The 21,710-nt window shown below is 34.2% G+C and overlaps 1 protein-coding gene across 5 annotated transcripts in view; it reads right to left on the reverse strand.

The window, feature by feature from the left end:
* OPA1 (OPA1 mitochondrial dynamin like GTPase) overlaps positions 1-21,710 on the reverse strand; it is a 90,201-nt gene that overhangs the window by 57,291 nt on the left and 11,200 nt on the right. For 3 of the 5 annotated variants that reach the window (XM_032337637.1, XM_032337647.1, XM_032337628.1), the window contains 5 exons: positions 13,743-13,853; positions 8,666-8,719; positions 5,487-5,591; positions 3,752-3,838; positions 2,945-3,058 (listed from right to left, as the gene is read on the reverse strand). In XM_032337637.1, the coding sequence (XP_032193528.1) occupies positions 2,945-3,058; positions 3,752-3,838; positions 5,487-5,591; positions 8,666-8,719; positions 13,743-13,853 (471 nt within the window). The remainder of the gene's footprint in view (positions 1-2,944; positions 3,059-3,751; positions 3,839-5,486; positions 5,592-8,665; positions 8,720-13,742; positions 13,854-21,710) is intronic. The other 2 variants (XM_032337665.1, XM_032337655.1) reach the window with 1 other exon arrangement.

Here is a 21,710-nt window from a genome sequence, read left to right on the forward strand (position 1 = left end):
CACTATAATTAGAGTGCTGGTAGCAATGTAAAAGGTAGATTTACAACATTTTTAGAGATGATTATAGAATAAGCTATGAGGTACAGTTAGACTTTCCCCCCACCAGAAATATTCCAAGTGCCTATCAATAGTAAGATGGATCTATAAAGTTTGGTGTGTTCACACAAAACCATGGAGCAACGGAAAAGAAACTGGTTTTACACAACATAGTTGAATTCATGCCCAGATCCAAAACAGTGCACTCTGTTATAAATCACACTAGACTGCTTGTTGCAGTTTTGAACAGACTTCACTTCTGGAAGATTTTAGCACTAGCCTTATTATCTATTCTGGCCTTTGTTCTTGGTGATGTCAATTTTCTAATTCTGCCATTATTCTACACCCACCAGCTAAAGTAAAAGAAAAAAAAAAAACCACCTTACGACAGCTTTCAGCTTTCCCCCTGAATTTATGTCCACAGATCGTTTTTGAGAGAAAGAGCAGATGTGCAAGTGGAGGGGTGGAAAGAGAGGCAGAGGAAGAAAGAGAATCTTAAGTAGGCCCCAACCCAGCAACAGAGCCCAACATGGGGGCTCGATCTCATGACCTTGAGATTATGACCTGAGCCAAAACTGAAGAGCTGGACATTCAACCGACTGAGCCACCCAGGCGCCCCTATCTCCACAGATCTTAATGGAGACCTTAGTATGGCTCAGGAATCCTATTATATCTTGCCTTATCTCCATCAACTCACTTCTGGAGTCACCACTTGCCTAGAAAGACTTGTTCACTCGATCTTTAATACCTTCTCCCCTCTCATTACTTCATAGCTGATAATCTAGCCTCTTATTTCACTGAGCAAGTGGAAGCAAGCAGAAGGATACTTGCACATATTCTACTTAATTGCCTTCACTGGTAAAATGGCCAATTATTAGTTTTCATCTTTCCTGATCTGTCAGCAGTGTTTGACCTCACTGATCACTGCCTCCTCCTAGTTATTTTCTTGACCTGGCTTCCAGTACACTATGCTGCTTGGGTTCCCCCTATTACACTGCTGGTTCCTTGAGAAGCTCCTTTGTTGTCTGCTCCACCCTCAACCTCTTAATCTTGGGTATGCCCAGGACACAATCCTTCATCCTGTGTCTTCTCTTTCCTCACTCCCTCAGTGAACTTACCTAGTAAGACCATGGCTTTACATACCACCTTTAGATATTTGATTATGACGTCTAAATTTATGTCTCTAGCCCAGATCTCCAACTGCTACTTATTTGTTAATATCTCTTGCAAGTCAAAAACTCCCAATCTTCTCTCCAGAGCTAACTCCCACTACTCCAGACTCCCCCATATCAATTACATGTTCTAATTTATTCAGGCCAAAAAGCACTGGCATCGTCTTGATAACTGACTTACACTTCTTCATATCAAGTATGCTAAGAAATCCTACTGATTTTGCTTTAAGAATCGATCCATAATCCAGTGATCTCTTATCATCTTTGTGGCTAGTTCCCTGGTGAAAGAATCACCTGAACATTCCAATAGCTTCCCATTTGGTCTCTCTTGATCTACCCATCTTACTTACATCTATTTTCAGCACAGCAGCTACAGCGAGCCTTTTTAAAAAGCAGTATTATAGGGCACCTGGGTAGCTCAGTCGATTGAGCATTCAGCTTTTGATTTTGGCTCAGGTTGTCATCTTGGGGTCCTGGGATCGAGCCCTGTGTCGGGCTCTGCACTCAGCACAGAGTCTGCTTGGGATATTCTCCCTCTCCCTCTGCACCCCTCTCCACTTGTATGCACAGGAGAACTCTTTCTCTATTAAAAAAAATGTAGTATTACTCTGTTCAAAACCCTGCACTGGCTCCCTATTTCATTCAAAATAAAAATCCAAGTCTGTGCAATGACCAACAAAGCCCTAATGATCTGTTTCCTCCTGCCTCCCATTAGTCCTCTGATCTCATCATCCATCCACTACTCTTCACTCTGCTCTAGCCACACTGGCCTTGAACACAACAGCCACCGAACTACCTCAGGGGCTTTGCACTAACTTTTTCTCTGCATGGAACACTCTTGAACTAGATATCCACATGACTTCTTCCCTCACTTTGTGCAAGTCTTGGTTCAAATGTCACCGTCTCAATGCAGTCTACCTGGCACCCTACCCTTACCTGGCTTCACCTTCTTTTTTTTGTGGCACAACAATTACCAGCTTCTAACATACTATGTAATTCAGTCATTTATTTTGCTTCTTACTTATTGCCTGCTTCTTCTAATGGAACTCATCCTCCATTATAGAAAGGATCTTTGTTTTATTTAACTAACACACTGCTAGAACAGTGCCAAGCATATTAGGCATTCAATAAATATTTGTTGAATGAAAGACTGTAACCATAGACTTTTTTCCTGCGGCAATGGATGAACTGTGAGAACTTCTATATATTGCATGCTGAGTTCCAGCCTTTGTCCTCAAAGACTCTGCTACTACGAGCAATTGTTCCCTGTCCCTTACATCATCATTTTTACCTCTCAAACTGTATCATTACAATCAGTTGGTAAATATCTTTCCCTTGACCCAACATATTTCAACTACTACTGCCCCATTGCTCCATTCTTCTTAGAGTAAAACTGGAAAATTATCTACATTTACAGACTCCACTTCCAATATTCTCATTTTCGGACTCAACCTCTCACTGACCTCACTCTGAATAAAATCCAGAGTCCTAACAACGGCTTAGTGCAGCTTGGTCCCACCACACCTCTGCCCTCCTCTTCCATCTCTCGTCCATCACCCGCTCCGCTCCTGTCACACTGGTCTCCAGGCTGTGCCTGCACCGATTTCCACAATAGGACTAATTCCCAGGGCTATGTATCCATCCTTTTTCGTTATAATTCTTCATTTCAACATAACAAACTTCACTGCAGCAGCTACGTTCCCGAGGAGTTTCATCCAGATGGCCTACAGTCCTACCTTAACTGGAGAGCGTGTCATCATCTCCCCAGATCCTCGAGGGAATATACGTGCTTGAGCAATCATTTCCAACACGCTGGTTTTTCCAGCGCTCTGGTCTCCAACCACAACAACCTTACCATAGAACAAATAACATCAGTTCAGATTTTTTAAATACACACTTTTACTTAAATAGATTTGAAATATCACTGAGATTTTTTCAGTCTTTTAAAAATACTACAGTTAAATGATTTTAAAAATCTCATCCATAAAAACAAAGATGGTCATTACCTCTATGCATACCAAAAATATAAACAGTAAAATATTAATTGGATCCAGTATTTATATCCAAATTTTTAACAAAAAGTTGTGCTAAATTAAACTATTACTTCTAAAACCAGATCACTCATGTTCTATAAATCTTTTCCGTAGCTAGCTTATTCATTATAAAGACATTTTCAATTCTATGATGTTAAATTTCCTTCATGACTAATTTAATCCACTGTTCCAATATTTTAGTTTCGTGGATGTTACAAATACATAATGCCAAGTACCTAATAACCTTACTTCATTACATATAAATATAACTAAGCCAGTGGACCAAGAGTCAAGCAACAGTTAATGCTTAACACATCATCTAAAGCACATAATAATATATAGGTAAAAAATATATATCTCTGTTTATATCTCTGTCGTATGTCCCTATGTATATGGCTAGACTGTGTGTCTGAGTATATACATACACAGACACACACACATAACTTTTTTAAAATCTGAAGTGTTCTTTTGCTGAAGAGCAAGCTCACTGCATATAAATTTTTCACTTACCCTTGGCAGATGATCTTGTGTATTGTAACTGGCATCATAATCAGATAGAACATCAAGAACTTCAGAATACATGTCAATCAAAGATTTCTAGAAAATTTCAAAAATTAATATGAATAAATTAAAGAAAATCAGATGTGTCAAGAGAAAAAAAGTTGATAAATCCAAAATGTTTTTCTATAATGATTTTTTTCTAATTATATAATATACTTTCATAGTAAAACAGTATATAATAAAATTCCATTTTCTCTTACTCAATTTAGAGATAGGCTGATTTAATATAGTACATTAACTGAGGATTTTCTAACCTTCCAATTAAATGTTAAAAGAGGGAAGTTACTGTTTAATATTGAAGAACAAATATTAAATGCCCAACAAAGGAAGATCATTAACACCACAAAGGCCAAAAAAGGAGTCAGGTGACCAACTACAAGGAAATCATCCCCTATCAAGTTTGGTATGTGTATGGTGGCGAGGGGAGAGAAACTGAAGAAAGGATAAAAGTAGAGAAGAAATCACTAAGAAGACTATTAAATCAGTCAGAATGAGTAAGTGTACTGTGACAGTTGTACAGACTCAAGTGTGAGAGCATCAAGGGCAGACATCCTGCATTGTTTCTCTCTCGAGAACCAGGACAGAGCATGGTACCTGGCAAATACTTCAATAAAGTATTTGAACAACTAATGAACAAATAAACAAGCGAGGAAAAAAAGGACTACCATGCCAAGCATTTAATAATTAAAGACAAGTTTCAATGCAAGGCAGGAACAAAATGAGGGCCAACATTTCCTTTCAGCTCTTAACACCTAGAAGTAATTAAATGGAAAGCAACTGCTATCCTTTCCACCAAAAAATAAACAAAAAATTCTTGAAATTTTCATTACCATTTCATTTTATGAGAAAAAATACCATTTCTGAGGTGAACTCTCAAAATATATTGCATTTGGATATGACTTTACTCAATCACCACATGTAAATTGTGAATAAAGCCATGCTATTTACTGTTTTATGAAGTCATGATTTACAGTTAGAACTATTAATACATGTAGGTTAAAGAGGAACTACTTATCTTTGGACCCTGGCTTCAGAATACATGTGCCATGACTTATTGTAGGTTTGCTATATACAAATTCTGTTTACTTATATAAGATATACATTAAAAATGTTACTAATTCAACTAATTCAGCACATACAGCTTGGTTTAGTGGGCAATAATGAGATTTAACTTACTGATAATGGTAATTACCAATGTGCTGATGATAAAAATACCAGCATACACTTTTTACAAAAATGCTGTAAAATGCCTACAAAACCTTCCAGAAGAAAACAGTAATTCTCATAATACTGAAGAAAATGGACTAATCATTCACTGGAAATTTAAGATATGATGCCAAGTCATATCTAAATGTCCCTCAACTCACAATTCTTATTTTATAACTGTAGAACTTAAATCAGCCTAAAGATAAATTTATTTATCTTTATTTCTGAAAAATAAATTGATTCACAAGAAATGACTGTTAAAAGGATGAAGATTTTATGGGCCTATATGAAACAAATATCTGTAGACTATAATTTATGAAGTGTCTTAATACAGGAAAAGACTTCCCTATCTCCAAAGGGTATCAGGTTAGAAAGAAAAGAATAGAACACATTATGGCTTTAAAAACTGGTATTGATGAATGTACAATGTGAAATGCAAAGTTCTGGAATTAGCAAAATTAAGGTAAACTGAAAATACCTTAAGTTTTCTGTGATGGATGCCTTTGTCATCTTTCTGCAATACTAATTTTCTTAATTCTTTGTTCTCTTTTTCTAACCGTTCCAAGATCCTCTGGTACTTTAACTGTAACAAAATAACACCATAATTACGTAAGAAAAAGATGAGTTAACAATTTAATTAGTTTAAATTAAAATCTTCCAAAATCCTGAAGTCGTATCTTCTGAATATTTAAAATGAATTATTTCATTTAAGAAGCTTCTTTGAAAATGCTGAGGATAAAATAAATTATGAAAATTCTCATGCAAACAATGGAATTCGTTTTTCTATTATAAATTGGCATTTTCTTTGGAAAATTCTTTGCTATTTACATTGAAGAAACTGAATTATTTAAAAATAGTAAAATGTAAGAATTTAAAGAAGTAAGTTCTTAAGTATACTCTACTGAAACAGTATTTCCTATTACATCAAAAATTTAAGTCTTTACCATAGGGACATTTGACAAAAATTCAAATTCTTCCCATTCCCCACATTATTTTATGTTGTATATTAAAATGAAATAACAACAGCTAATAGTACCTGAGCATGTATTATGTGACAGGCCCAATACTGAATGTTTTATTAGCATTAGCTTCCTAAAGTCTTTACATGAGGCAAAGGTTCCCTAGATTAGGGATCTGAGGTTGGGGACCCTTGGTAGCTTATCACAGGGTTTTGATTATAGGTCAGAGTCAAGAACTCAAACTCTCCAAATTTTGGTTATGTTTCCAAGGCCAGAGATTTCACATTAATTCTTAAAATACTGATATAAAAAGAGATTTTTTAAAAAGATTGATACATGTAGATAGCTTGCTTTGTCAAGGTAGATGCTTAGCTACACACTTCTCTTCTCAAATAAATGCAATCCTTTTCTACTTGATCTTCTTAGTTTGTATACTATCATCTCTTCTCTAAACATGAGCAATATTCAGACACTATTAAAAATTACTTCTTCCTAAAACCAGCAGAATGTTTATGTCCAACTTATATCATGCCTTTCAAAATGGAAAAATCATCCTCTGGAAAATTTTTAGGTTGTTGTAATCTTTCAAGAATAAAGTAACAGGCAATCAGGGGTCTATCCTCAGACAATGTCCAACTATAGTCAAATTTAAAAAAAGCATATTCTGCAGTAGAACTCAGTAATATGAGACAGGTAGAACAAGAAGCTAGATTCTACTATAAACATTTTTAAGTAACACCTGCTCATTTATATGCTGTATATATAAAATATACAACAAAACTCTGACATAAATAAATCTCTGCTGTGTAATATGGTAGCCACCAGCCACTGGAGCTGTTGAGCACTCTGAAACATAGTTCAGTCGGAAATGAGATGCACTGTTAAATGTAAAATACACACCAGACTTTTACAATTCAGTAAATAAATGAATAAATAAAATATCTCATTACTATGTTTCTACTCATTACATGTTAAATGATCCTAATTTGGAATTCACTGTGTTAAATAAAATGTATTATTAAAATCAGTTCTACCTATTCCTTTTTACCTTTTTGGAATGCAAAAACTTTAAATCACACACGTGGCTTGCATTGTATTTCTACTGCACATCACTGGTATAGATAGCTAACCCTAGGGTTTATTATGTCAAGAATTTTTCAGTCTTTGTGTCAATGCCCATGGCTGACACTACAAATTACACAAGTCAAAGAGTTGATATCAACAGATAAACAAGGGTGGTAGGATTTACACTGGCTCATTTCTTTGTAAATATGGAATCAATTATGCAGATCTACATTTTCTGGGGATGGAATAATTCTTTGGTACAGGTGCCAATCTTCAGCCATTCTGTAGAGATGTGTTAGTGAGCTGTCCTCCAAAGATCAAGACCAACAGTGCTCAAACTTAAGGATGCATCAGAATACTTTGAGGGCTTTTAAAAAGAGAGATTGCTGGGTTTTACTTCTAGTTTCTGATTCAGGAGGTTTAGGAAGGGGTCAATAATTTGCATGTCTAACAAGATCCTGAAAGGATACTGATGCAACTGCTCGAGAGACCACACTTTGAGACCAAGGATTCCTAACCTCTGGCTGAACTGAAGATTGGAATTGCTTGGCTGAAAAGCCTTTAAAAATATATATGGAGACGGCCAGAGCACAAGTGATTCTATGGTATAGTTAGGCATGAGGATCAATGCATAGATATCAATGAAATCAAGAATATTAAGAGAACCTGTGAAAAAATATACTGTTTAATTTCATCTAGGTTGACCCTTGTATTTCTTCCCTAAAAAAGAGACTCTCCTTAAAAAAAGTGTTAATTTAAAAGACAAAAACTTAATTATTATTGCACATTGTTGTTATCCATGTAAATTAACATAACTAGATTATAGATTTCAATTGTATTTATATCATATAATAATAATAAAAACATATTAATTAATGATGGAGTGGATGATATGGCAATTCTGCACTAGAATTTACCTACTCATCAGATTGCACAGAACATGTCTTTAAAATAATCAAGGTTTTATAACCAACTACAGGAGAAGAGCTTTTCAAATCAGTGCCAGAAATACATTTAGAAAAGCCATTATCTGATTCATTTTGGGGTTAGAGAAGTAAAGGAAAAAGATACTGAGGGACGATTAGAACTATGGTAGACTTAAATCAGCCTACTAAATGACTTGAATTATCAGCCTATCTACGTAAAAATGCAAGCATAGGTCTATGTAAGAACAAGTCACTTTCCCCCACTTTTTTTTCCACAGCAGTTTTTCATTAAAATTAGAAGTACAAGGTTCACTCAGATATGTTTTTACACATATGAGTAAAGCACACTTACCAAGTTTCTTTTTTATTCTTTATTTCTTAACTTACTTTTGCATTTTTTTACATCTATTTATAATGATTGTATCATCAAACCACTCCAAATTTTGCTCCCTTAAAAAAATTCCATTATCAAACTTAAGATAAAGTCCCTTGTTCTTTTTTCTTTTTTTAAGATTTTATTTATTTGATAGAGAGAGAGAAAGAGAGAGAGCCAAGCAGAGTGGCAGGCAGAGGAAGAAGCAGGCAGCCTGCTGTGGGGCTTGATCCCAGAGTCCTGGGATCATGACCTGAGATGAAGGCAGATGCTTAACCACTGAGAGACCCAGGTGCCCCTCAAGTCCCTGGTTCTTTCTATTCATCAGAATTACCTGAGTATGCAGAAGTTCTTCTTGAAGCTGGTCAATTTTCTCTTTGTCTGTCACCTAGATATTTAAAATAAATTAACTTTATTTCAGTAGAAATAGATTTACATAAAATGTACAGTAAGTTAACTTTTTTGAGAAGTATTTTTAAAAATTATTGACTTTATATGTATATTTAATCAAAGCACATTTTAAATTACATGATTTAATAAAGTAAAAAAATCTGTATTCAACACTAAAATTGCTTATCAAAAATTTTTAACTATATTAATAGCCTTAAAAAGCAATCCTATTCCAGACACTATTCTAGTCATTTCTGATGAAGGGCTCGTTAAAAAAATAAGAGATCAGTATATGCAGTTACTATAGTTTTCATAGGTTGTTTTATATTCTGCCCTAGGCATTTGGATGCTTGGAGAAAAAGAGCACTGACACCTCCAGAAATGTGTTTTGGGAACTTAGATGCATGTTATCATTTATAGTTACTGAAAAAATTCACTAGTCACAGTGTATAAGTTAAGCATCTATTACCCATTTCTGTTCTGTAAGTAGAGAAGTATTTAATAAATCAAAGAACAACTTGTATTTTCAGAGCTTTAAGTAGAGCCAGATGCTTGTTTTTAAATTCAATTCCAGTGCAAGATCTGCTAACCCACAACAGAGTGAATGCATCAGTAGCAATAAAATTGAGTAAGGCAACTAAAATTGATTTAAACATAAAACAAAAGTAGGATAAAATCTATCGCTATTGTAGAAACTACTTCCAATTGTTACTAATGCTAACAGTTCTAAAATAAAATATCCAAAACAACAAAGAACTTTATTGCATTAACAGGCTCTAGTCACAGTATAATTCAAAATATAAAACAACTGATCAATTTTATTAAAATGATGTCATTTATGACAAATCCATATAACTGCTCTTTGACTCCTTGGTGAGGTGCAGAAGTTGTCATACTCAGTCTTTCAAAATAATTATCTAATTCCTGATAATCAAAATTCATAAACATGACTTTATTTCATAGGACACAAAACTCAAGGTGAAATTCATGTAAGTCCTTGTTCACTGTCATTCAATAGTTATTTAAGCAATCAAGGCATTATGGTAGCAACTACATATGAGAAAATTTTAAGTGATTTACTTATTGAGATAGATATTAATAACTCTTATCCACACAATAAAAATGTATTTTGAGGTTTTAATTCCTCTTTCCAAATGGTTTCTCAAAACATTCCCCAAACTTCTTTTAAATAAAAATAGCAATGCTTGCTATGAACATACTGTTTTTTCCTTAGAAGCCGATGCCTAAAAATCTCTGCAAATATGATTCAGTAATTAGAAGAAAAGATAATATAAAACAAACTCTGTATTACTGTTTTCTCATTCTTGTATAGCAAGCAGACTTATGGAGAAAAGCTTTTTCATTTGACTGTGTTTGTGTAAAATGGACAAGAATTATTAATAGTCTCCTAAAATGTGAGGAAACAAACAAGTTGGGAAGGCACCAACAACCGGAAGAACAAAATCTTGAAGACCAATGGAGAAATAAATAATTTCATATTGTTTTCATATGGCATGCCATCATACTATGATAATGCACTCATAAAAACTGTGCTATGTCGATTAAATTCCCAATTCATTTTAAAAGGTAACTGTTCCATTAAAAACTCATCTGACTGCAGCTAATTAGTATGAAATATATAAGCAGTGTTAGTATAAACTGTTTTAGTTTTGAATATGAGTATTAATGGCTTCATGCAATATACCCTAAATTATAACAGAAAAATCCACTAGTACTCTACATCTGGGACAATAATTAAGTAACTAATATAATTACACCAAAACAGTTTGAATGCTTACTGTAAACCAAGGTCTACAGAAGGTAACTTGGTAATTTGATAACATAAAAAGGGTAAGTTAAAATGATACAAGGTTATTAGACTATTAATTACAATCTTTATGCTAACATTAGTATTTAGTAGCAGTGACTTCAGATTTTTATAAATTTGTATTTTTAGGAGTCTTGAGGTTTATCATTTGCCTTTTGGCACAAGTGTTAGGCATAACTCATGCACAGACTTATCACTATGCTTCCTATCTGCTCAGTTTAATGGAATATCAAAATTAACATTATATTAAGTCAGGTGTTATGGTGGGAGTCAAGAATAAGACCTAATATTTTCTGGCAAATAAGATGAAAACATTTAGGTTTCTGAAGTAAATATTAAAGAAATGAGAAGATACTTTTCCGTTTTTTCTTAAGGGAACAGCACATCTGACTTTTCACCTGTCACCTATTCTGGGTATATTTAATGTTGTATATTTAATGTTCTGGGTATATTTAATATTTAATGTTGACACACTTCGCTGGTACAGTTCTGCCACTTATGACAAGAGTTAAGTTCTTGTCCCGTTGCTCAATATATTCAGTTTGCATTATGAAATTAATTTAAAACTCACCCTGACAGAAATGGGTATCAATGGTCTTGAAACCAGAGCTTTTCTACAATTCCAGGGCTGTGAAACTGATGGAGAAAGAGCGGAATCCTCCGCAGAAACAAGCTAAAGCTGAAAAAGAAAAACCTTTACTAGCTCCTCACAAAACCAAGCCTGAGTTTCATATTTTAAGTGTTTCTTCCTACTAAGCCATTGTGGCCATTCTGAAATACCAAAATACATAGGTAAAGGACTCGTAAACATTTCCAAATATGTTATGTATTCATAGGAGGCAGAACTACCAAAGGCAGTTTGAATCTACTGTCTCTGCATGAGCTATAGGGACAGTTTATTAGCTGCTACTAATAAGATATAAAGAAGTTAAGGCCTACCTACATTTTCAAGAAGATAAGGGAGGAAGAATGATTAAAATGCAACAAAAAGGGGCGCCTGGGTGGCTCAGTGGGTTAAGCCGCTGCCTTCGGCTCAGGTCATGATCTCAGGGTCCTGGGATCGAGTCCCGCATCGGGCTCTCTGCTCAGCAGGGAGCCTGCTTCCTCCTCTCTCTCTGCCTGCCTCTCTGCCTACTTGTGTTCTCTGTCAAATAAATAAATAAAATCTTTAAAAAAAAATAAAATAAATAAAATGCAACAAAAAGCTGTGGTTTTGCACCTCAAGAAAACTTCAAATGTTTAGAGGAATGACACAAATCTCATGAACTGGGGTTCAGATCATGAGGACAGTGAAGGGTTGAAACATCACCTGTGTCCCTACCATAGGGAGAAACAGGGGAAGGTGAAGTAAGGAAATGATCTTTCAGGACAGATAGGGAATGATGTCATTACAGAAGAGCATGAATTGTTCTTGAAGTTCCATTTCCTTCTGCATGGTGTAACTCTGGAGTGGGCCAGACTGTTTGGTACTCTACTGAGTATGCCTCCACACACACGGAGGTGCAATCCTGCCAGCTACTGTTTTACAAATGGGGAAAATGCAAAATAAAGGGTTACATGGACAATCTGATGACATCAGAAATAGAAATGAGATTTCTAAACCTGAAAGCAGACTAGTAAAGTAGGCCTCAGATGAACACTAACCTTGAGCAATGTAGAAAATTAACATTATTCACTACTAAGATCCCTTTAATCATCTGATTCAAAAGTGTATCGATAATCTTAAGCCATATCTTAGAATCTTAGGATGGCATATCTGTGGGGTTCATTTCAAATTATTTTACCATTATGAGAAAACAAGAAATTGTAAGTAGAGCTCTTCATATTTCTAACATACCAGAACATAGTAACTCCTTCCCTTCATTGTGTAACAAACCCAAGGAACAGATGGCTTGGCTTAAGCATCCAATTTGTGAGACTATTTATGGCACTTCAAAGACATACAGAGCAGAGAATGCTAAAGCACCACTTAAAATAAGTCCTTTTTGGTTTAAGGCATCTACTTTAACTTAATCAAATAGGAAAATAACTATTTTCAATTTCTACCTATGTTGTTCATTCACTGAAAGTTAAATATACAAGAGTTGATTCCACAGCCATGGAATTGAGAAAAGTCAGGAAATGACACTGAAAAGATAAATGAAACTGTGAGGAGTACTCTCAAGTATTACCCATCACCAAATGAGGTAATAAGGTTAGTAAGCAAAACTTCATTAAATCATTACAATATTGGTTGTAATTAAATCATTACAATATTGGTTGACTTCAAACCAGAACCTATAGGAAGCTAATTAAATGGCTTAATCTCTTTTCCTGAGTAAAACTTACATACCACTTTTAAAACTTTCCTGATCTAATAAATGTAACCTAATTAAGCTGATGTCAAGATCTCAGAAGTAACTCTGAAGTCATTACATTCCTTTCATTTCGACTCAAGTCTTTTCAGAACATTAACCTTGGGATCTACACCACGGGATCATTTAACAGCCAAAAGCATTTTTTTAAGGACTTCTTAATTACACCTATAACCAAACATTTGTACAGATTTATGCCAACTTTTATTAGAATCTCTTCTTTAGGACCTGAATCATATCAAATTTCCAATGTTCAATCCTTCAGTAGTCCAAGGTGAAAATTTATTTGTGCTAACTTCACTGATGACTGTGGAAATAATCAATGAGTTTATCAGGGTGTATTTGAATAATTTTGCCCAAAATTTATACCAGAATATTTTTTTCTACAAGAAGTAGCCATGTTTTCTGCTAACCCATTTTACTAAAACAAGTAAATTTCATTCTTTAAATAATTTAAATAGTGGCCATCCACAGTAATCCTTTACATTTTAGGAATGAAAACTTGGGTGAACCACAGACAAGCTGGCTACAAACTGGGGTGCCTCCATACAGTAACTGGACCAAGTGAACCACAATTCATAATTCTTCTCTAAATACAAATCCATGGACCCTCACAGAGAATCTCAGTTTCAGAAAACAAATTCCTATGTTTAATATTTTGGGTTTATTAATCCACTCCAGGAAAGTTACATATTTGTATTAGGTGTCTTTTATATTTTTACTTTGTTAAAAATAATTTCCCATCACTGGAGTCCACAAACGGATTAAGGTGACAGGATCCTGGCAGCAATAGCTGGTTAGTGTGAACACATCAGTAGCCCCCTTAAATCATCCATCACCTTGCGCTTCTGTTGGACATAGCTCGTGCTATATTGGCCAGCGGCTCTGCGTGCTTCCTCTTCATGCTCTTGAATTTGCTGTTGTAAGAGAATGAGCTCACCAAGCAGACCCTGCCATGAGTTTACAATGAGGAGAAGAGGAAAATTGGGGAGGAGAACAATGTTAAACCAAAGGGCACAAGCAAGGAACAGGTGTAAGTTAGGGAAGAATGGATAGCTTCTAACAAAAATGGAAATGCATTTCTGTACCTCTTGAGCCGCTATATAATAGGGCTCTATACTGCATTTCCATTTTCCCCCCTCACTAAAACTAGATCTGTCAGAAATATAAAACAGCAGAGTTTAAAAAGTGAAAAGCAATGTGACTGTCAGCTGAATAAAATGAGCGAGACATATAATATTAAGATACAGTAAAACCTAGACTAACTGGAATGCTCAAGGAAAGTGGTTTGTCGTTAACAATTTATTACTTCAACACTTATTTTTGAATTGCCAATATGAACTAGTGTATGCTCCTCACTTGAATCAAAAGGGAAAAAAATCATTTAATTCTCAACCATAATTTTCACAAGACTGGAGTATATATAGTAGCTTATTTAATTACTAAATTATTATTAAGTATTTTTTCCTTGCTATCTAATGACTTCAGTTTAAGATTACAGCCCCTCAAAACTATTAATTTGAGTTTCTAAGCATCAAGTTAATCACAGTTTTACATTAATTCATATATTCTATATACCTTCTCACACAAGCTTATATGACTACAATTTAGGATCTCTTTCAAAGTTAAAAAATGATGTTTGAGGCACTGTTTTAACTTTATACTATATAAAGTAAGTAGTTCGACTGAATTTTTATTTTTTATGAGCTGCTCTGACATTCAGTAAAAGCAGCTTCTAAGAACATAGGTAAAAATCTATCAATTACTAAAGCAAAAGTACTATAAAAAAACAAAACTCAGATTTGGAGATAATACAGTTATTCTGAAAATTCAAAATGAAACAAAACCCAGTTACCCATATACAACACAAACAGCATTCCTATGTTTAAAATTCATTCCATTTAATAATCGTGAAATGTTAACTGGTACCATTTTTATCACAATGTATTTACATGTGGATTGGTACTCAATATATGTTATTTTCTGTACAGTATTTTTAACTGCTGGCCTATCAGATAAAAGACCTCAAGAGATGTGGGAGAAAAGACAACTAAGAATTGACAATGTCACAAGCCTAATATTTTTTCAATTAGACACCCAAAAAAGGGTAAAATTTCAATGAATGAGGTCACTAATTTGTACAAGAACAGTGTTCTGGGAGAACAATGGGCTCAATTTTTACCACATTATAAAAATAAGAGTTAGGAAAACTAAACTCATTAAAATAATCTAAATTGGCAGTTTCAAATAGCTTCAGAGTTTTTTAAAATAATTGTCCAAATATTATATTTTATATAATATAACTAGAAAGTTTCCTAAAATGCTGGTTAACATTACATTCAAAATTTTAATTAGCAGACTCATCCAGAGGCTTAAACTTTATATAACCCAAAGACTTCTACTATAAATAAAATTTTCCCAGAAAAGAAAAAAATACAAACAGTAAGGCATTTTAAATTAAGGGAAAGTATTAGCATATAATTTGGGAGATTTTTGTCTGATTCTTAGACTGAATACATTAGGCTGCGCCAACAGTAATGAAACTGGTTGATTTACTATACATCAAAGGATGAAACTAGTTGAAATTTCTGTGTGACAAGCGAGAGAACATCAAAATGGCAGGTGACATAACTGAACTGTCAACATCTGTTTCCAAATTCAACAGTACAAAATGTATTTACAAAAACCTGTGGCTGTCTTTAGAGATAACTCTTCTAAATGAACACTTCTATGGTCATGGATAGATCTATAAAGAAAAGACAATGCCAACCAACTACTCTCACTGTCCTCCTCATTCCCCTTATCACCTGTCATTTTTCCATTTTTTTGTATGACTGTTTCTCATGAAGCAGAAAAAAGAGTAATCCAACTTATTTTTATTAATTTAGTCATCTACTATAATCACTTCTCATCATCCAAATGTTTAGATGTCTCAAAATAATATACTTTTACAGGTTTCTTGTGTTGGCTTATACAATAGTGTACCTGTGGTTTGATTAAAATACCACCAATAATCTAACTTATACAATGTCAAAGCAGTAAGCAAATATTCCACATTTCTTAACTGTCTAGTAGTCTACCAGGCACACGATTCCTTTTTACCTATAGCTTAAATACCCTCCCAAATCCATATATATCTCTATATAAATTATACGGTAAATACTTAATATCTATTATATTATAAGCAAACACCCTCTTTCTAGTGACACCTCACTTTCCTTCCCAGTTTGTTACTGAAGCACTGTTATGTGAAGGTAGCTGAAATTAACTGTTACCTCCTAAAAAGACTAGGAAGAAAACAAGAATTAGACACGGAAAAAACTACTTACACTATGTTACATGACTAAAGGAAGTTACTGTTATTCACTTTGGGGCATCAAATCTCACCTTAACTACAGCTTCTGAGCTAAGGCCATGTGGAATAAGGAAGGGAAAGAAATGTGGCTACAAATGGACAAAATATATTTTGTTCAATAAATATTTTCCCAACCTCGGACATTTTCCATCAATAAATATTTTCCCAACCTCGGACATTTTCCATCAAGAAATAGCACGTAATTATGTTAAAATCGTACACATTACATATAAAAATGATGTAAATAATAGTTATTTACAGATGATAGTTATTTACAGATGATATGCTCTCTAAACATCTCTTAGTTATTGTCAATTTGATACTGCAACTCTCACAGTCTCATATTTCTATAGAATTGTCAGATTTTTAAATTATTAGATCAAGAAAATCAGCGATAACTCTAGAAACCAAAACATCAGCCAAAAATGCTGTGAAAACCTTAAAGTCTTTCCTTTCGATAGGAAAGATTTTAAATAATCTTAAATTTAGAAGTCATTCATATATGAATACATTTAAAATACTGTATTTATAACAGCATTTTAAAAATTCATAGCAGAACTAGGCCCTTAAACTGTTTGCATACGCACCACCTAGAATAAGACCTGACACTTGAGATGTGTTACAGCTGACACCTAAGGAAAGGCTTGGCACATGTTTGCTCCTTCAGTGAATCGAATTATGACCACTTTTACCTAATAATAATGATGCACACGAAGTTTCTAGTATAAAAATCCAAAATGGCTTTTCAAAAAAATGTATATTCTGTCAATAAGTAACCCCATAATCTATTTTCCCATTTTTCATAATCCCCAGAACAGCCTCCACAGAAATTAAGAAAAGGGGAGAAAAGTCATCAAATAATGTTAATAGGTGATAAACTCATACAGTGATTAAAAATGTAAGGTAATCATCATCATCACCCTAATAGGCAGTATTTGTTTAGTTTTATTATGTGCAGATCTTGTGCTAAAGGGCTATACATAAAACAACCCTATCAAGCAGGGGGTCTGCACTTTACAGGAGAGGAGACCAGCAACTCAGAGTTCAATCTTGTCCAACCAAGACCACATAGCTCAGAAAGCAAGCAGGACGTGATCTGCACGCAGGCAGTGTGATTACAAAATCTGTGCCTGATACTGTCTTACTGCAGTGACGGTCTATTTACAAAGTAGCCTTGATTCCATCCGATTTAATCCACATTTAAAAGAAGAAAATGGTAATACTACAATACACCAGAAGGCATATCTGAATCACTAAGAAGGTGGACTGGCTGAGTAGTCCACAAAGACCTTTGGGCCTACAAACCTAAAACATTCACTATCTAAACCTTTATGGAAAAGTGCTAACTTCTGCTTTATTAGTTTTAAAAGTAACTTGGGTCTAGAAAAGAACTTTATGAAAGTGAAGACTTCTTTTCCCTTTCATTCAAAAAATACTGGTATGCATTAAACTACTTTTCAAAATTTGAATAATTCTATTTAATTAGCTAAAAACAACTATTTTTCCCCCCTCCCAGAAATACATAGTACTGTTCAAGGTATTTATGGTCAATGGAAAAATGTCTATTAATGGATATCAGAAGGAAATATGTCTTTCCATTTGGATTATTTAACCTGCTTCTATTCAGACATATCATTTCCTATTTTACTAGTTAGACAATTTCTACAACTGATCATTTTTAAGAGATGAATTAATCAGTCTGTTATGGATAGTTATGTTATTATATTATATTATATTATATTATATTATATTATATTATATTATATATTATATTACAATTCCTACAAATCTCCTTTGTTCTAAATTGTTACCAAAAAATAGTATTAAATACAAAATATGTACTTAACGTTTCTTAAAAGATGTAAAAGGGCAGTGTGCTTATGAAAGAATAAAATAGGATTGCCTCTTTTGCCATTCCATTTTTCTTCATGTAGATCTTCCCTGCTTTTCTTCCTCTGATCCCTCTGCTTCCTAACTACTGTACTCTGGTGCGCAAATGGGTTGGCTTCCTAGCTAAGATTCTAACCTACTCTAGTTGTTGCCAGTTAGCTGCTCAGGAAACTTAAGTTTACTGATCTGTGGTTGCTTGATGATGCTGGTGGTGGGAATTTCATTTTGCCACAGTGAGTGCATTATTTGCTGCCCGAGGAATCCCAGAAACATAAATCCCACTTAAGCAGTGCTGTTTCATTATAGTTACCAAGCATTGGTACTACTTTTGTATTCCTATGCTCCCCAGTAGCTGCCAAATACCAAAGGCCAAGGAAAATTCACATGTGATCAGAGCGAACACATATTATATAAAATTTTGTGGCCTACTTGTTGGCATTAAATGAAATTTATATACTTCGATTAGCATCTCTTTTACTGTGTTAAATCAATCACTCAATTTTGCTAAAAGCTCAGTATTATCCTAGGTGTTCTGAGGACAGAGATTTTATGATAGAATGCAAGCAGAAGTAAATAATGTTTTAGCTGGCAACCGTTTTCAGTGTTAAGAGTACAGTTAATGGAACTAAAATAATTATGCAAGGTTTCATGAAAAGGACAACAGAGCAAGGCTTTAAGGATGAGAAAAAATTTGGCAGAAAAGGGAAGAGAGATTTCAGCTGGAAGGTACAACAGAAGTAAAGCCACAAAAATAAGAATTAGAGCAACATGTGAAAAGGAAGAACATTAATTACTACCTAATAATTATACTTAAAACAGTATCCCCATTCTTCATGATTTAGACTTTTAAAAGGTCCTTCAAATATTTCCTGTAAATTATAAATGTGTCTGTAACCTTCAGAATGACCATACTGCTTCTTCTGTGAGATGTTTCTGACCAATCAAAAACATGATAAAACAAAAGCACAGAAAATAACTGTCATTTAGCAAGCTAGTTTTCACTAGTCACAGACAGTTTTTCTGAAGCCAAAAAAAGGAGATTCACTAAGTGGTCTTGTCACCTATCTATGTTGTGACTGATATATAGAAATCTGCAGATTTGCAAATTATTCACTAAAAAAGGCTCATCACTTCAATTCTCAATTTTCCTTCAGGTGGTTCTGAAGGTCTCCAGGTCTCAAGGATATTATTCAGTTGACATCAAGGGCTCTAATATTTCTCTTCAGTGGATACAAATTCTAAAATTTCTGACTAACACCATTTATTGAAAAGTGGTTTTAGTATTTTTCCATTTTTTAAATTTGGTAATACATATCACAACTTCTGGTCAAATGATGTAAATAACTACTGTCCATAAACGGAATGGATATAAATACATGCAAAGTCAAAGAAACTTGATATTTAGTTAGCCTGTGCAGCATCATGCAGAAATACATGCTTTTCACTTTTGTAGACTTTTGGTAAACCTCAATTACAACTTTCCAGAGTACTTAAAAGTCTAGTGACCCCAGACCGGGCGCCACAGGTAATCAGTTCATTGTGCTATTCATTCTGTCTAACTCAAGTCCAACAATCTGAATCTGTATTCTCCAACTCCGTCATTTTCACTTCAATTGATTTTGAAAGGTCCTACCTGTTCCTGTTCTTTCTAAATTTATTTATTTATTTTAGGGGGAGGGGGAGATGGAAAGAGAATGTATGTGCATGAGTAGGGGGAGAGGCAGAGGGGAAGCAGACTCCCTGCTGAGTGGGGAGCCCCATATAGGGCCCCATCTCAGGATGGGGAGATCACAACCCCAGCTGAAACTCAGTGGCACATTTCATGGACTGAGCCACCCAGGTGCCCCTGTGTTCTATTAGAAAGGACAAATCTCTTTTCTAGTTCTAGCTGTAGAAATGTTTCACTACTTTAAAAAATAATTGATTCACATTTACTTTTACATTTGTAGTTTAAATTTTACATTTGTCGTCTAAGTCCGGCCAGAAATTTTGGTACAGCACAGACAACCATTAAGCTAAGACATGACTGCTTCAAACTCTGAATACCATTTTCGATCTGGGGCTCTCACAGGTAAGCGTATCATAGGTAAGTACCAAGCCTTGAAACCCATAATGTTGCATATTAACAAAATTCAAAACCACTAGTTGAGGCTGGAAATACTTTTCCTGTATAATAAATTCTTATACTAGCATTTGCTACAATTTAATTTAAACCGTAATGAAAGTAGCTTAATTACAACTCTAGACTTAGTAATATTAATTGCTGAGCTTTTAATGGGAAAGATAATCCCCATAAATTATGAAGAAGTTAAAAGGAAATAGTAGATGAGAACATTTACCTTCAAGCAAAGGTAAATTATTTATAAATTTATTTTATAAAATAAAGCAGTAAATTTACTTTTATGTCTATTGTGTAAAATAACATCTGAAGACTATAATTATATTTCTAGGGATCCATTCTATTGCTTCTTCTGTACTGCAAAGCTCCTGATCACTTACCAATTATTTGTTAAGCATCTTAGCAGGATTTTAAGGAGATTATCTGAGTTAGACCCTGAAACAGGTTGTTCATTCACCAAAGCAATCCTTGTTGGCTATACCAGAGAAGAGCAAAGATGTGGACCTCCCCTAAATGATCTAGGCAACAAGGCCTCATCACTCTAAAACTACACTACTAATCCAGTAAGAGAGGTTCCTACCCCCTCCTTAGATTAGCTGTTGTCTGCATATTAAGTCTACCTGCATTAAGGGACAAGGCCTTGGCAAAATAAGCTTTGCATAATAGGCTAATTGCTATTCAAACTTTTCTCCCCAGTAGCATGAATAGTCAAGGGTGTTCCTTTTGTTAAAATGCCAATGGAAAAGGTATCAAACAAGATCAAGTTAAAAGGCAAATACACTTACACACACACACACACACACACACACACACACACACGTACACACATTTTAAAATGTTTTTTCCAAAAGATCTAGTTAAAAGGCAAGAGAAAAGTCTTTTGAAATACTAGAATTCAAACTTGGAATATCGTATAAAAAGTTCAAAGTTAAAGGATAAGGAGAAAAGATGGAAACCTACACACAGGAATTATTTTCTTTCTGCCTTCCAAATAAACATAAAATTAATTTCCATTCAATTTATAAAAACCACAATAACCTTCAGTATAAAAGTTACATATTCCATATTTAATTCTGAAATGTTCATTAAATATCTTTTTTAGGTATCTGTTTATATAAATATTATTTCAGAAAAACTTCCAAGGAATCAAGTTATGTCGCCAATTACAAAAGATGAAAAAAATGAAGACTAAGAGAATGTCAGGTTAACATCTGAATATAAATAAAGAGCAATGCATATGTTATTTTATATCAGTAGCTCTCCCAAATATTCGTATGGATTTTAACACAAGTACTGAAATTGACATAACCGAAATAAATCCATACACAGTTGTTAACTGTTAATGTGAGAGAATCAATTTATCCTCTAACGGCCCATTTCCTATTCCCTTAATATTTCCCCAAAGTATATGCCATGAAAACAGTAGTCCCTAGAATGTATTTC

Source organism: Mustela erminea, chromosome 1 (assembly GCF_009829155.1).
Source record: "Mustela erminea isolate mMusErm1 chromosome 1, mMusErm1.Pri, whole genome shotgun sequence".
Lineage (NCBI taxonomy): Eukaryota > Metazoa > Chordata > Mammalia > Carnivora > Mustelidae > Mustela > Mustela erminea.